The following is a 15,233-nucleotide window of genomic DNA, read 5'->3' as shown; positions in this document are numbered from 1 at the left end:
ACACAGTTTATTGTGGGGAAAATCAGCTTCTCCAAGAGGACACTTTGCAAGAGCACAAAATTAACCACAAACAGATTCATCAACATTCCCAGGGAGGAACACCTCAGGTGATAGGAAATAAACCAACTACCCTTTTAAAGCTAGAGGTAATGTCGATGAGGATGGCCTCCTAGGATCAAATCGAACCATACTTCATTTCAACAAAAGAAAAAAAAAAAAAAAAAAAAAAAAAAAAAAAACTGATAAAAAACAAAACAATCGCTTGGTTTGGCAAAATGAAGACAAAAATGGTCTAGTGAAAAAAAGTGAATTCGTAAAAATCAGTTAAATTTGAAAAAACAAAACAAAAAACAAACTCAATGACAAAATCAGCCTTTCTACACAGATTAAATAGTATTAATAATGTGGCGATATTTCATTCCTATGTTTTATAATTAGTTTCATCACCTTTGAAAAGGAGATGAAAACAAGAATAATTATTAGTGATGAAACGATTCTAATATTTTTCCCCGATTCCGATACAATTACTGATTCTGATTCTTTTAAAATCTCTTAATTTGTAGTTGCAGGGTTTTTATTTTTCACATTAAAAAGCATCTATTCTGTGCATATATTTTCACAAACATAAAACATATTTTTGCATTGATCTATAGATTTCAATTTTATTGGTAATCAAAACATAAGAATAAGCGAAGTAAAAAACACAGAAAAAACTAACGTAAGGCAAACGAAAGATGTAAAAATCTGAAAAACAAAAAAGAAAATAGACAAACGAACATTAAAACTTCTGAAAAATAAAAACAAAAAAAAAATCTTGTCATGAGAGGACGGTTTTTGCTGACCCCCCCCCCCTGTAGAAAAGTGTTGATTTCAGGGTGAAAAAATTAACGTTTTTGGCCAATTTTTCGATATTTTTCGGGTGAAGGATGGGGCTTTCATATGAGACCAAGTTTGTGAATTTTTGTTCTGTCTGTCGAAAGATTTTAGCAGACACACAAACATACACACATACATACATTTTCGCTTTTATATATATATATAGACTGGGGGGGGTACCCGGTGTTGTCTAGGTGTTTGGAGGTGTGTGTGTGTTGGGGGAGAGATCAAAACAACCCTGTTTAAAAAAAAAAAAAAAAAACGTTGGCCAGGTGTTTGGAGGTGTAAAAGAAAAAAGTTTTAGTAGGAAGATAGGCTCGAACCTGAAGCCATGACGTGAAGGTGGAAACAAAAGGGAAAAAACCTCAGACACCCAACCAAGAACAAACGCTGATTATTTGCAAAGACAGGAGATGCCTATTGACCATAGACCAAGGCTGTAGGTAGAAGGAAAACAGTGAGCAGGAAGAGAGTTCTACAACCTTAAAGTCTTTGTAAATAAGCTACTGGAATAGGAAGCTGTATTACAATGGGGTATTAAAGCAATGAATTGATGGAGATCAACGAGTCAAACGAGAGGGAACAAAGGAAGCAGAAAATAGATCAGACAATTCTGAGAAACATGCCATAATAGTATTTGTGGAAAAGACTGAGACTAGCAACATCACGTCTGTGAAAGAGAGGTTGTAGTGAAGAAAACAGTGTGGGGGGCCAATGAAATTAAAGAAAAAGAAGTGAAAAGCACGTAGAAGACCAAAACATTTTTTTAATTTATTAATCTCTACTTATATATAAAAGGCACTTGGCACTTTGTGTGTGTGTGTGTGTCCATATACTGTAGTCAGCTAGGAAGCAGGTCAGTGGAACAGTGTTCTACAGGGAGGCAGTTCTACGAAAGAAGCTTTGTTTTTGAAATATGCATTTAGATTTAGACACAGATTAAGAGTGGGGGAAATTGTTGATAGTGGTTGTAACTAGTCGAGTGTTCTTTTGTGAAAGTTTGGCAAGGGGGGGGCACAATAGACTGGAGATCAGACAAGCACTGTCATGAAAATAACAGAGCAGAGCCAGGCTCGCAACGTCTCTTCTGTGGGAAAGGGAGGAGAAAAGTGCATGACCTATTAGGTTTTAAAACCGGTTTTGAACACTATGAAGGCAAGATAGGACGCGCCGAGCAGCTCCTGCCAATATGTGGCAACAGTATTCCATTTCTGCAGAAGATTCATACTGTTTTCATAATGTTTGTCCAGAAAAGAACCAAGTGAATTTGAACTCAACATAGCTGAATCCGTGGTCCGTGACAGTATCCTTTACATTAAACATCCCTCTCTTCCCCATTCTTATGATAAAGCAATAGCATTAGTCAGAGAGAAACTCAGCGGGCCACTATTAATATTAAGAGCTAGACAATGGCCGACATATTCCAATTATACGACAAAAAATTAGAATTATAAAAAAAAAAAAAAGGATCGGCTCTTAACATGTGGCCATTTGAACTGGAGGTATTTAGTTATCTCCCACTGCAAGAACTATGACGCCAAGGTCAGAAAGTGTGATTGAGAAGTTAACTCTCCCAAGGAAGGGGCACACTAAACTGCAAAAAGTGCCTGGGTAGCCCCATCAGTATCCCCCAGTAAGGACGTCTCAGGCGATTAGCAATAAACTAACCTCTTCTAAAAGAGAGATGGCAAAGCCTGTAAGGGTGAACCTCCTAGAACTGCACAGGAACAGCATTACACCGCAATCAACAGCCATCAGGTCATTACAAGAATTTTCTAAACTCTGTTGATTTTGAGAGCCGAGGATATCCGTGGTCCGTGACAGTACACTTTACATTAAACATCCCTCTCTTCCCCATTCTTATGATAAAGTATTGGTATTAGTAAGAGAGAAACTCAGTTGTTACTATTAGGAGCGAGACAATGGCCAACATATTCCAATTATATGACAAAAAATTAGAATTATAAAAAAACAAAAGGGGATCATTTCTTAACACATGGTCATTCCATTTAGTATGTTCGGCTATTTCAAACAGAACTAGGACAAACCAAACAAGAGTTCAAAATAGACTTCGTAGCCTCGTAGGAGAAATCCTTTTCTGTTCCTTGCAACCTCTATCTCACAGAAGAGATGTTGCGAGTTTATCTCTGATGTATCGTTATTTTCATGGAAGGTGTTCAACTGAGCTTCAATCTATGGTCCCCCCTCGCCAAACTTTCACAAGAAACACTCGTCTAGCTCAAAACACTATCAATAATTCCTCCCACTCTTTATCTGTGCCTAAACCTAAACGTAGATTCCATGAACAAAGCTTCTTTCTTAGAACTGCACGCCTGTGGAATTGTCTTCCGTTTTCCTGCTTTCCGGCTGACTACAATATGGTTGTGTTCAAGTCTAACGTAAATAAGTTCTTGATGAGCCGTTCTATATAAGTTATCAAATTTACCAAATTTTCCTTACTAATGATTACTATATTGTCCAATTTCTACTGTACACTCTTTAACCCTTATCCTTGAGTGGCCCCTTGGCCTTGATAAGTGGTGATGTCTACGTAAAAAAAAAAAAAAAAAAAGATAAAGCCACAAAAAGATACGAAACAATATTAGTCTCAGGACGATTAATCGGAATCAGAATCAGGAATCAGATAATTGGAGTCTATTTTCCGATACCAAAAACGATTTTTTTAATGGTTCCATTTATGTTTCTGTTTAAAGCTTAGTTTTCCATCATTGGTATTAATGATAAAGTGGCAAATATTTATAAATTTTAAACTACCAGGAAAACTAAAATCTATAGATAAGTGTATTTTTTATGTTTTCTGAAAATATATTCACATTTATGAACCGCCCACAAAAAATAACAGAAACAGCAAATCTATAATTAAATATTTAGAGACTTTGGTAATTTTTTTTTTTTTTCACTGTTAAACTGATAACTTTTATAACCCTTATCCTCGAGTAGCGTTCCAGCTTTGATAAATGCGGCTCCTTTGTAAAAAAAAAGAAAAGAAAAGAAAAAATAAAATCAATTCTCGTCTCAAAAATTCAAAAAGGTCAGTTCATTTTTTTTTTCTTACAATTATTATTTTTTTTTTACTTTCTTTCAAACTCAGCATACACCTTTAGCATGAAGACATACAGGTTTTTAAGTATGCTGAAAACGAATATCACATTTAAATTTAGAGCAGACAAGTAGTTTTTTTTATAGTAAGAGCTTTATTATCTAATGTAATTCCTTATTTTCACTGGTGGCCATGTTTCTTTCCCAACTAAACAAGTACTAATGCACATGCGTGTTGCAAAACACCCCCTCCTCATGTTAAGAATGGTAACGGTCACTGGCATTCAGTAAGTAATACATTAGAAAAAAAAATGCCTTAATATCCAGAAAACTACTTGTGTGTCCCAAAATCTGAATGTAATATTCGTTTTTAGCATACTTAAAAACATATATAGTCGTCAATTTAAAGGTGAGTGTTGAGTTGTAGTTAAAGGAAAAATTTACTGGAGTTTTAAATCGGTATCGGTAATTGTATTGGAATCTGTACATACAAAAAAAGGGACAAATTGTGCGAAAGTGATGAAAACAGAATTGGTCAAGCGGATCATCCTCACAAACAGCATTTCAAAAAACTTTAACAATTTATTAAATTTTTACGTTCCATTTCTAGACATAACCTCAGTCCGTTAGAAGAGACTTTGTTCATTGGTCCGTCAGGCTTCAGTTTATAAAATAGCATTTTCGTCAGTCTCTCATGCTTAAGTATCAAAAAAACATTTTTATCAGTTTTCCACGCTTCTGTTTGAAAATATCATTTTAATCGTTAAACGTGCAGACTGAATGGGCGTATGTTAAACTGCTTATTTTTCTCATCGCCTTCATGAAATTTGTTTTTGAAATCAAAGCAATTCAAAGAGAAAACGTTTGCCAGCCATGACCAAATACAAAGCTTCTATGATTTGCCGAGTCATTAAGCTCGAATCGTTGGGATTAAAAAATGACCCCCCACCCACCCCAAAAAATGATCTTCATATGCTGACCCCCCCCCCCACCCGCATGTTGGACTCGCCAAAATTGATTCAGAAGATTGAGGGGGGGGGGTTCCGATAGAATGGTCAGCAAGTGTTAAAGAGTTCTGGTAATATCCAATGACATATAAGGTGGATTAAATTCTACAGATGTTAGTCATGCAATTCGCTCCCCGCCCCAAGGGTAGTACAAGCTAATAACGAACATTGTGCACGTTCAAAAAACATAAGATATAAAAAAAAAGAAAAAAAGGTTCTTTTTGAAGTAAAAATGCTGAATGCAGTTTCTATTGTTGCTATACTTCATGAGTACACAAACACGAGGTGCCTTCAATAAGTTTCCAGACTTTTTTTTAGTACAGGCATTTCAAATTGTCGTAGACTCTTGAAAATTTAGTATGTTATTGCTATAAATCTTATGACCAATTTTTAGGATTTCAGGTTCAAATGAACAGTTACAGCAGGAACTGGAATACACACTACTAAAGCCTGAATTACTTGGCCTTTTGGTCAAGATCAAAGTGTAGTATCTGTTCTTCAGATGCTGCATTTCTTGTTCTCTTTCGGTGGAGGAACAGTCCTTCACGACTGAGACAATTTTTATTTTTGTACCTTTTCTCCACGTTAAAAAACGACCCTGGTGTCTAACTCTGCCCTGTGGGGAGGCATTGTAAATAGGTACTAAAGCCTGATTGTCACAGTTAGTGAATTTCAAAAATGCAATCTATACTCCTATAAATTTTTTTTTTTTGTGTGTGTGTGTGTGTGTGTGTGTGTGTGCGCGTATTGATATTCATATTAAAAACCCTTTCTCTATTCTATTCAAAAAGAAAATACAACTTTCTTATATATGGGTTGTGGAATTGTATTCACTAGTAAAATATCTAGCTGGTGTGCATATTCTTTTAAACAAGAAACACTCGTCTAGCTGAAAACACTATCAATAATTACCCCCACTCTTTATCTGTGCCTAAACCTAAACGTAGATTCCATGAACAAAGCTTCTTTGTTAGAACTGCACGCCTGTGGAATTGTCTTCCGTTTTCCTGCTTTCCAGCTGACTACAATATGGTTGTCTTCAAGTCTAACGTAAACAAGTTCCTGATGAGCCGTCCCACTTGTTAACAAATTTACCGAATTTCCATTACTAACGATTACTATATTGTCCAATTTCTACTGTACACTCTTTAACACTTATCCTCGAGTGGCCTCTTGGCCTTGATAAGTAGCGATGCCTATGTAAAAAATAAACATTCATTCGAATGAATTCCCTGTTTTTTCGGTTTTCTTATGGGATGATCATCTTAAGTTAACTATTACGTGTAATAATATTCATGCAGATATTCTACATGATTTATACTTGCGTAAAAAGTTTATAGTAAACACAAAATTGTTTCCATATATATTTATGTATACGTATATATTTTTGTTTAAAGTTTTTGGTCTACAGACATGAAACTTCATATGTAAGGTATTTGAATCCATGTAATAAGGGGTCAAAACTGGGTTCAAAGTTTTAAAAAATTGACCTCGGCAGTCTCTACTAAATTACTCAGTCAATTTTTGGTCTAAACATTTGAAATTTTACATAAAGTGTATTCAGATAAAGGGCAAGCTTTTTAATCAGTTTTTGGTTGAAAATTTAGCTGCAAGGGGGTCAAAGTTCAAAATATTTGACCTTAGCAGTGTCTAGCAAACTACTCAACAAATTTTGGGTCTAAACATTTGAAATTTATACATAACCGGTATTCAGACATGCGGCAAGCATTTTAATCAGTTTTGACGGTGAGAATTTGGCTGCCAAAAGGTAAAAGTTGAAAGAGCTAACCATTGCAGATTCTACCAAATTCCTCCACCAATTTTGGGTCTAAAGACTTGAAATTTTAGATGTAGGTATCTTGGACATGGGTAAAACTTTTTCTTTTGATTTGAAACCAAAATAATAAATGTTAAGGGGTCAAAATTGGGGTCAAAGTAAAAAAAAAATTTACAAACCTACTTATTCTTAACATAACAAAGCTGTTGTGCGAATGATTTGCACATGTGCATTTGTAAAACAGTTGGCAAACAGATAAAACGCCAATGACTCCCATGTACCAATTTTTTAAATTTTGACGTCTTAGCAGCTTTTTTATTTGGATGAAAACCAATTAAAAAGTTTTCCTCATGTCTGAATTCCCTCTATACCAAATTTCAAGTGTGTAGATAAAAAATTTATTGAATATTAAGGTTGCAAATTGTTCACACACACACACACACATTCTCGCTTTTACAGATATATACATTTATATATATATATATATATACATTTATATATATATATATATATATAGTGATAAAAACATATAGTAGAATCCCGGGATACAGCATTAATCTGTTCTGAGGTTGGGATCATACAGAGAAATCGCCGTATGGCGGGGGCCTTAGCAAAATTTTATATAGTACATATAAAAAATTAGTAACAAAATACAGTACAGTATACAATACAATACACATGTACATAATAAAATAACATTATAAATAATACCGTAAAAGTAAGACAAGGTAAATACTGTAACCAGGGTCTGGAAAAACATTGTATTTCACCTCATAACGTGAAAAAAAAAAAAAAAAATCCCAGGGCCACTGTATCCCAGGGTTCTACTGTATATACTTTATAACAAGTAAGCTATACAGAAACGTTTGTGTTTCATTCTGGTGGAAAATAATAAGACTAATTGGATGGATATACATTTTAGAATTGTTTTTATAGTCAATTAGTCCTTATTGTTTTCTATATAAATAAAACAGTGGATGTATGTATGGCTGTGTGTCTATGTTTAACTAATAAACACTCAGACTAATAGGAAATAGTAGTCGTACACGAAGGGTGGTTTTTAACTAGTAAAATCTTTGTTTGGATGGATAACGTGTACAGAAATATGTCAATAAGTGGAAAGGCAAAATGTTCATTTCAACTTGCCGACATATTTCTGTTAGTTTTGCACAGTCACAAATTCATTCATAGCTGGAAATGGTTAAATTTTACATCTTTCTTATCTGTCGGGTTAGCTCAAATGGTAGGGAATACAGCCGGAGTGCAAAATGTTCAATTATCCAAGTAATTTTTTTCTAACTTTTGAAATCCAGCACTATATATATCTATAAAAGTGAAATTGTGTGTGTGTGTGTGTGTGTGTGTGTGTGTGTGTGTATGTGTACATTTCCCTACCAAACTACTCTGTCAATTTTCAGTCTACAGATTTGAGATTTGACATATGAGATTTTGGAAAATCTTTTTAATCGGTTTTCGGCTAGAAATTTGGATGTTAAGGAGTCAAAGTTCAACGATTTCTCCTTTAAAAACTCTACCAAACTCCTCCGACAATTTTGGGTCTAAACACTTGAAATTTTAGATGTAGGTTACTTGGGCATGGATCAAACTTTTTAATTTGATTTGAGCCCAAAACAATAAATGTTAAGGGGTACAAATTTGGGTCAAAGCTAAAAATAAATTTGTCCTCTGCGGTCTCTACCAAATCACTCAATTTTTGGTCTAAACATTTGAAATTTTACATAAAAGTGTATTCAGACATAGGGCAAGCTTTTTAATCAGTTTTTGGTCGAAAATTTACTGCTAAGGGGTCAAAGTTCAAACGATTACACCTTAGCAGTGTCTAACAAACTACTCAGCAAATTTTGTGTCTAAACATTTGAAATTTATACATAACTGGTATTCAGACATGCGGCAAGCATTTTAATCAGTTTGAGGGTGAGAATTTGGCTGCCAAAAGGTAAAAGTTGAAAAAGCTAACCATTGCAGATTCTACCAAATTCCTCCACCAATTTTGGGTCTAAAGACTTGAATTTTTAGATGAAGGTTACCTGGAAAGGAGTCAAACTTTTTAATACATATATATATATATATATATACATATATATATATATATATATATATATATATATATACACATGATGTTGACAATTTTATATTTTATTCCCTTACATCAATAAGGATCAATTGACGTAAACAATAAAATATAGGATTGTCAACATCATGTATTTTGGAATATACATTTTTGTCATTTATTTTATATATTGCTCTGTATTCACATTGAGCTTCTTATATAAGGATTGATATATAATAAAAATATATTTCTACAGAAATCTATATATCTATAAAAGTGAACGTATCTGTGTGTCTGTCTGTGTACATTTCCCTATGCAATAATTCTGTCAATTTTAAGTCTACAGACTCTAAATTTGATATACAGGGTACCGAGATTTGGGAAAATCTATGTGATCGGTTGTCGGCCAGAAATTAGTCTGTTAAGGGGTCAAAGTTCAACGATTTGACCTTTGAGAACTCTACCAAAATCCAACAATTTTGAGTCTAAACACTTGAAATTTTAGATATAGGTTCCTTGGACATGGATCTAACCTAATAACTTGATTTGAGCCCAAGACAATAAATGTTAAGAAGGAGTCATAATGGGGATCAAAGTTTAAAAAATTGACCGTTTTTTTTTGTTTTAGTTTTTTTTTTGCTCAGCAACGCCGGGCACCCATGCTAGTATATCTATAAAAGTGAACGTGTGTGTGTGTGTACATTTCCCTATGCAATAACTTTGTCAATTTTAAGTCCAGACTCGAAATTTGATATACAGGGTACTGAGATTTGGGAAAATCTGTAATTGGTTTTCGGATAGAAATTTGGCTATTAAGGGGTCAAAGTTCAACGATTTGACCTTTGAGAACTCTACCAAACTCCTCCGACAATTTTGGGTCTAAACGATTGAAATTTTAGATATAGGTTCCTTGGACATGGATCTAACTTAATAACTTGATTTGAGCCCAAAACAATAAATTTTAAGGGGTCATAATAGGGGTCAAAGTTAAAAAAAAAATGACCTCTGCGGTTTCTACCAAATTACTCAGACAATTTCTGGTCTAAACATTTGAAATTTTACATAAAGGGTATTCAAAGATAGGGCAAGCTTTTTATCAGTTTGAGTCGAAAATTTTTAGTTACCAATATATAAATGTATGTATGTATGTATGTTTGCATGTCTGCCTAAAATTTTCGACAGAGGCCACGGATTTTTACAAGATCAGTATCTTTTTGTAGTTCGACCTTTCAGATGACAAATATCAAAAAATTGGCTAAAAACATTAATATATTCACCTTCAACTGGGCACTTTTCTACAGGGGGGGGGTCGCTTTTTTCGCCGATATTTTTGAAAGTCATCCTCTCCTTTCTATTGTCTAGCCTTAATTAAAACCTATGTCACTTCCGGTTTGGGGGCGGTCGTAACGATAAAGACGTCAGGTTTTTTTCCCCGTTCTTTTCGTCTTTCGCGGTATGGGTTCGAGCCTGCTTTTCTACTACCACTTTTTTTTTTTTTTTTTTTTGCTCAACACACACATCCAAACACCCGGGCAACGCCAGACTGAAATGCTAATATATGTATAAAAGTGAACGTGTCTATGTATCTGTGTGTTTATCTGTGTGTGTACATTTCCCTACGCAATAACTCTGTCAATTTTCAGTCTGCAGACTCGAAATTTGATATACAGGGTACTGAGATTTGGGAAAATCTATGTGATCAGTTTTCGGCAAGAAATTTGGCTGTTAAGGGGTCAAAGTTAAACGATTTGACCTTTGAGAACTCTACCAAACTCCTCTGAAAATTTTGGGTCTAAACACTAGAAATTTTAGATATAGGTTCCTTGGACATGGATCTAACTTAATAACTTGATTTGAGCCCAAAACAATAACTGTTAAGAGGTCATAATAGGGATCAAAGTTAAAAAAAAAATGACCGCTTTTTTTTTTTTTTGCTCAACATACACCTCAAAATACCCGGGCAACGCATGGCTGAAATGCTAGTATATATATATATATGTATATATATATATATATATATATATATATATATATATTAGTCATTCATATATAGTACTGTTTCAGTGTATCACAACTCATCAGTGCGGCAAGATATCGCATACACACAGCAGGCCATGAATCTCACATCATATAAACATCATAAAACTACAACTTGAATTGATTATACAGTAACAAACACTGGGGGTTTATGTTAAAATCATAATAAATATCTAAAAGTTCCTCCATCTTCCTTCAAGACCAATTCCATCAGCTTTTCTCAAATAGCCTAAGAAGAATAACGAAATTAATTTCTTCATCATCAATGTAAACCTCTAGATTAAGTACCTATTTACTATGCCTCCCCACGGGACAGAGTTAGACACCAGGGTCGGTTTTTAACGTGGAGAAAAGGTACAAAAATAAAAATTGTCTCAGTCGTGAAGGATTTCTCCTCCGCCGAAAGAGAACAAGAAATGGAAGTGCAGCATCTGAAGAACAGATACTACACTTTGAGATATTAAATCTTTTATTCATGTTAAAAAAATACAGAAAAAAAATCAACGATGAATAAAAAACTTAGGCACATGGCCAACTCAAAAGGGGGGATTTTGGGGGTCGTTGGTCATCCTTGTCACTCCAGAACTAAACAAAGTCAAAAGTTTCTCCCAGCTAGTATCTTCTTTCACCATAATACCGCATTCACCCTTTCATATTGGGGGACGTCCTAGTAACTCCCAATTTTTAAAACAGATACTACACTTTGATCTTGACCAAAAGGCCAAAAGCGACATTAAGTAGATTGCCAAGCTTGTTGTGCTGATGAAGACACACCGTTAAGAACTCCTATAACCAATGGTCTATGGGGAATATAGGGGGAGGGTGGGTCCATTCTTATTGGCATTTGTTTTAAAAACAATTAAACTAGATCAAACAATCAGATTAGGTTTGTAAATTACTCAACACTCGAGAGATCATGACTCCATTGATTCTTCTCCGATTTGATTTACTGCCGCCATCTTTGTTCAACATAATGTCTCAACACTTAACATAAATAAAACAACAAAAAAAAACAACTTGTTAAATTCCTTGTCAAAAAAAAGGGGGGGGGTAGAGGGAGACAGAGGAATAGTGAGGCAGCTGGAGTGATAGAGAAAGAAAACTTTTAAAACAAAGCCTTTTGTTTAGGAGCAAAGTGTAATATCTGTTCTGATACTACAGTTCATCTTTTCTGACCTCGATCAGCGGAGAAGAAATCCTTCTAGATTGAGGCAATTTTTATTTTTGTACTATCCAAAGTGCCTCTTTTGGGGGAGCTGGATTTTCCCCACATTAAAAACCAACCTTGTGTCTAATTCTGCCCTCGTGGGGAGGCAAGTAAACAAGAACAAAGATGTTACATTTTTTAATTTTTTAGATAAGGATTGGTTATTCGTATTATTTGGATTCTCCTGACTACTGTTCTCATCCTGAGTGTCATTTTCACAACCTCTATCTCGTCGTGGCTGATGGAACAAGAGCATGCTACCCCCATAAAGTAAATAAAGGGTTCCGTTCGAAATTCTGTCCAAATTCCTGAGTTCTACAGAGACATTCCCAAGTTCGACAAGATACACCGGTTAAAGGTTATATCGACTGAAACGTGAAAACGATACTCAAGATAAGAATATAAATAATATGAAAGATGTTACACTTTTTAAAAGTTTTCTATTTTCTCATCCATACTCCCGACCAACACCGAGTCACCATGCTAGTAGCATTTCTTTAAATGTTAAATTTTATTAAAATCTATCTTAAACTAGATTAAATTATTTAATTTAATGATACAATGCGTGCAGAGTAAAATACAAAGCTTGCTCTGTTTACACGGCATTGAAAAAATATTCTATAACCATGCCTTTTTTGTTGGGTTCAATACCTAAACTGAAAGTAGACATGATTTTGATTGAATAAAAAAAAAAAAAAAAAGAAGTCAGTTAATAATCAGTGTCTAAATTACAAATGAACAGTTGTTTTTGTTTTTAAAGAAAAGAATGAAAAAAAAATGTTAACTGCTAGTATATTGTGATTAAAAAAAAAAAAAAAAAAAGCAAGATTTCATCTTAGGTGATTTTTTTTTTTTTCAGAATATAACTAGTTAAGAATTTCTTCAAATTAGAAAACAGCCAGATCGGATAAAGTATTAAAATAAATTGTTGTGAAATATGTTATAACAAATAACATGATACAATTCTTGGCCTTTTGGTCAAGATCAAAGTGTACTCCATTCACCCCTATCTAAAGGGCATCCCCACCTAGAGACTGACCCGCAGAAGCGAGGTTCCTTTTACAAACCCAGTGGAACGGGCAGTCTATCAACTAGACGGGCTTGGGAGGGTCCTACTAATCACCTTTTGTTTTTTCTTCCCCCCCCCCGCCCTCGACACAAATGAATTGTCAATAAAAAATGTTTTAAAAAATTGGGAGTTAAGTAGGACGTCCCCCAATATGAAAGGATGAATGCGGTATTATGGTGAAAGAAGATACTAGCTGGGAGAAACTTTTGACTTTGTTTAGTTCTGGAGTGACAAGGATGACCAACGACCCCCACAATCCCCCCTTTTGAGTTGGCCATGTGCCTAAGTTTTTTGTTCATCGTTGATTTTGACTGTATTTTTTAACATGAATAAAAGATTTAATATCTCAAAGTGTAGTATCTGTTCTTCAGATGCTCCACTTCATTTTCTTGTTCTCTTTCGGTGGAGGAGAAATCCTTCATGACTGAGACAATTTTTATTTTTGTACCTTTTCTCCACGTTAAAAAACAACCCTGGTGTCTAACTCTGTCCCGTGGTGAGGCATAGTAAATAGGTACAATTATTACAACTGAAAATTAGCTTGTATTCATCGAACTACTATTCTCATCTTGAGTGTGATTTTCACAATGTTTCGGTCGACATAACCTCCAACCTTCTCCAGGTGTATCTTGTCGAACTCGGGAATGTTTCTGTCAAACGCAGGAATTTAGATTCTGATCCAGAAAACCGCAATTCTATCCACTTTTCTAGAAACATCGATCATGGAATGTAAGGACTAAAGGACAAAATAAGGGAAGCAAGAGTAACAAGTTTGGCGAAAGTAAATCTGGAGTTCAATTTCTGCTTTCCTTAAATGATAAACTTTTTAAAGCATTGATTGCTATGACTTACCTCGGAGTTCATCATTCAAATTATTCGGCCTAACGTTCACAGAAAATATAAACTGAGACATAGAAGATGTTGCTAACGTTACTGTAAGGAAGGTGGGCTCCCTCTACCAAGCTAGAAAACTTCTAACACCTTCCAGTAAGTTATATCTCTATAAAGCCAATGTTCATCAATTCATTTCTGGGCTAGTGCACCAACCACTGGTCTCTCCCTCTTAGACAGGGTTCAAAAAAGATCCTTTAATCTAATAGGCTCCTCGCTATATATTATTATTTTTTTTTTTTTTTTTTATTGGAATCTTTTCAGATGAGTGATTTTTGCATTTATTTATTTGCGGACCGTTATCCTCATCTTCATAGTTCCCGTTGTTTCACCAAGTTTCGGCCAACTCATCCTCCAGCCTTCTTCAGATGATTAATCGCGATGGGATAGAAATGCAGAGTCTTTTAACTGTATCCCCAGTAATAGTGTGCACTATCTGAAGATAGCAGTTTCAATCCTACCCAAAAGCAGGCCAGAGGATTAATTGGTCAAAACGTGGGGAGACAACAATAACTATGGAAAGCAGTAATTACTGGGGATACAGTAATGACACTCAGCATTCCTATTCGATCACGGTTAATCACCATCAGAAGGCCAGAGGATGAGTTGGCCAAAACGGACAACATGATAACAGATATGTGCTTCAAGGTCAGGTTCCGCCTGGAGGCTATCATGGAAGTTCAAGCCTACTTCTTCAAAGTGAGCTGTAATCAGCAATTGGTCCATTCGGAGATGCAATTTGAATTTTGAGAGCACGCTTTCAGAGATTCCAACATTTACAGCTAACATGAATTGTAATATAATTTTTATCTTATCCAACAGCGAAATAAAAATAAATAATAAAATAAAATTCGTTTCATACATTACTGCAGTTTCATGGCATCACCAATCATAAAACAGCAATCATACATATGGGGTCACATTTTGTGCAGCAGTGAAATTGTCACATGCATAAGTACTTTTAATTCTTCTGGTTTGTTTTGCGATTGATGTCAGTTGGAGACACGTCTGATGATCAGTGATGCAATGAGATTGTTGTAAAGTGTTTGTTAAAACCCCCTCCCGGGGCTCCTTACTACACCACCTGGGCAACGCCGGGCACCCCCCGCTAGTGTAAAGTAAATGCTGTGCAGTAAATTACATATTGTAGTCGAGAAAGAGGAGGGTAGTGAAAGAACCCCCCCCCCCAAAAAAAAAAAAAACACAAAATGTTGGCTGCTTACCTCCATTCTTCGTGT

General features: G+C 35.0%; 1 protein-coding gene across 14 annotated transcripts in view; it reads right to left on the bottom strand.

Annotated features, from left to right (window-relative positions):
- The window catches only part of LOC145296892 (focal adhesion kinase 1-like), an 890,147-nt gene that overhangs the window by 224,629 nt on the left and 650,285 nt on the right, over positions 1-15,233 (bottom strand). For all 14 annotated transcript variants that reach the window (XR_013870066.1, XM_080143040.1, XM_080143043.1 and 11 more), the window contains one exon: positions 15,219-15,233. This exon is cut by the window's right edge and continues 161 nt beyond it. Coding sequence is in view for 13 of the 14 variants with exons in the window: in XM_080143040.1 (XP_079999166.1) it covers positions 15,219-15,233 (15 nt within the window). In the remaining variant the exon portion in view is untranslated. The remainder of the gene's footprint in view (positions 1-15,218) is intronic.

This window comes from Euprymna scolopes, chromosome 17, assembly GCF_053919585.1.
Source record: "Euprymna scolopes isolate OS-2025 chromosome 17, ASM5391958v1, whole genome shotgun sequence".
Classification (NCBI taxonomy): Eukaryota; Metazoa; Mollusca; class Cephalopoda; order Sepiida; family Sepiolidae; genus Euprymna; species Euprymna scolopes.
This window is presented reverse-complemented; position numbering and strand designations above follow the sequence as displayed.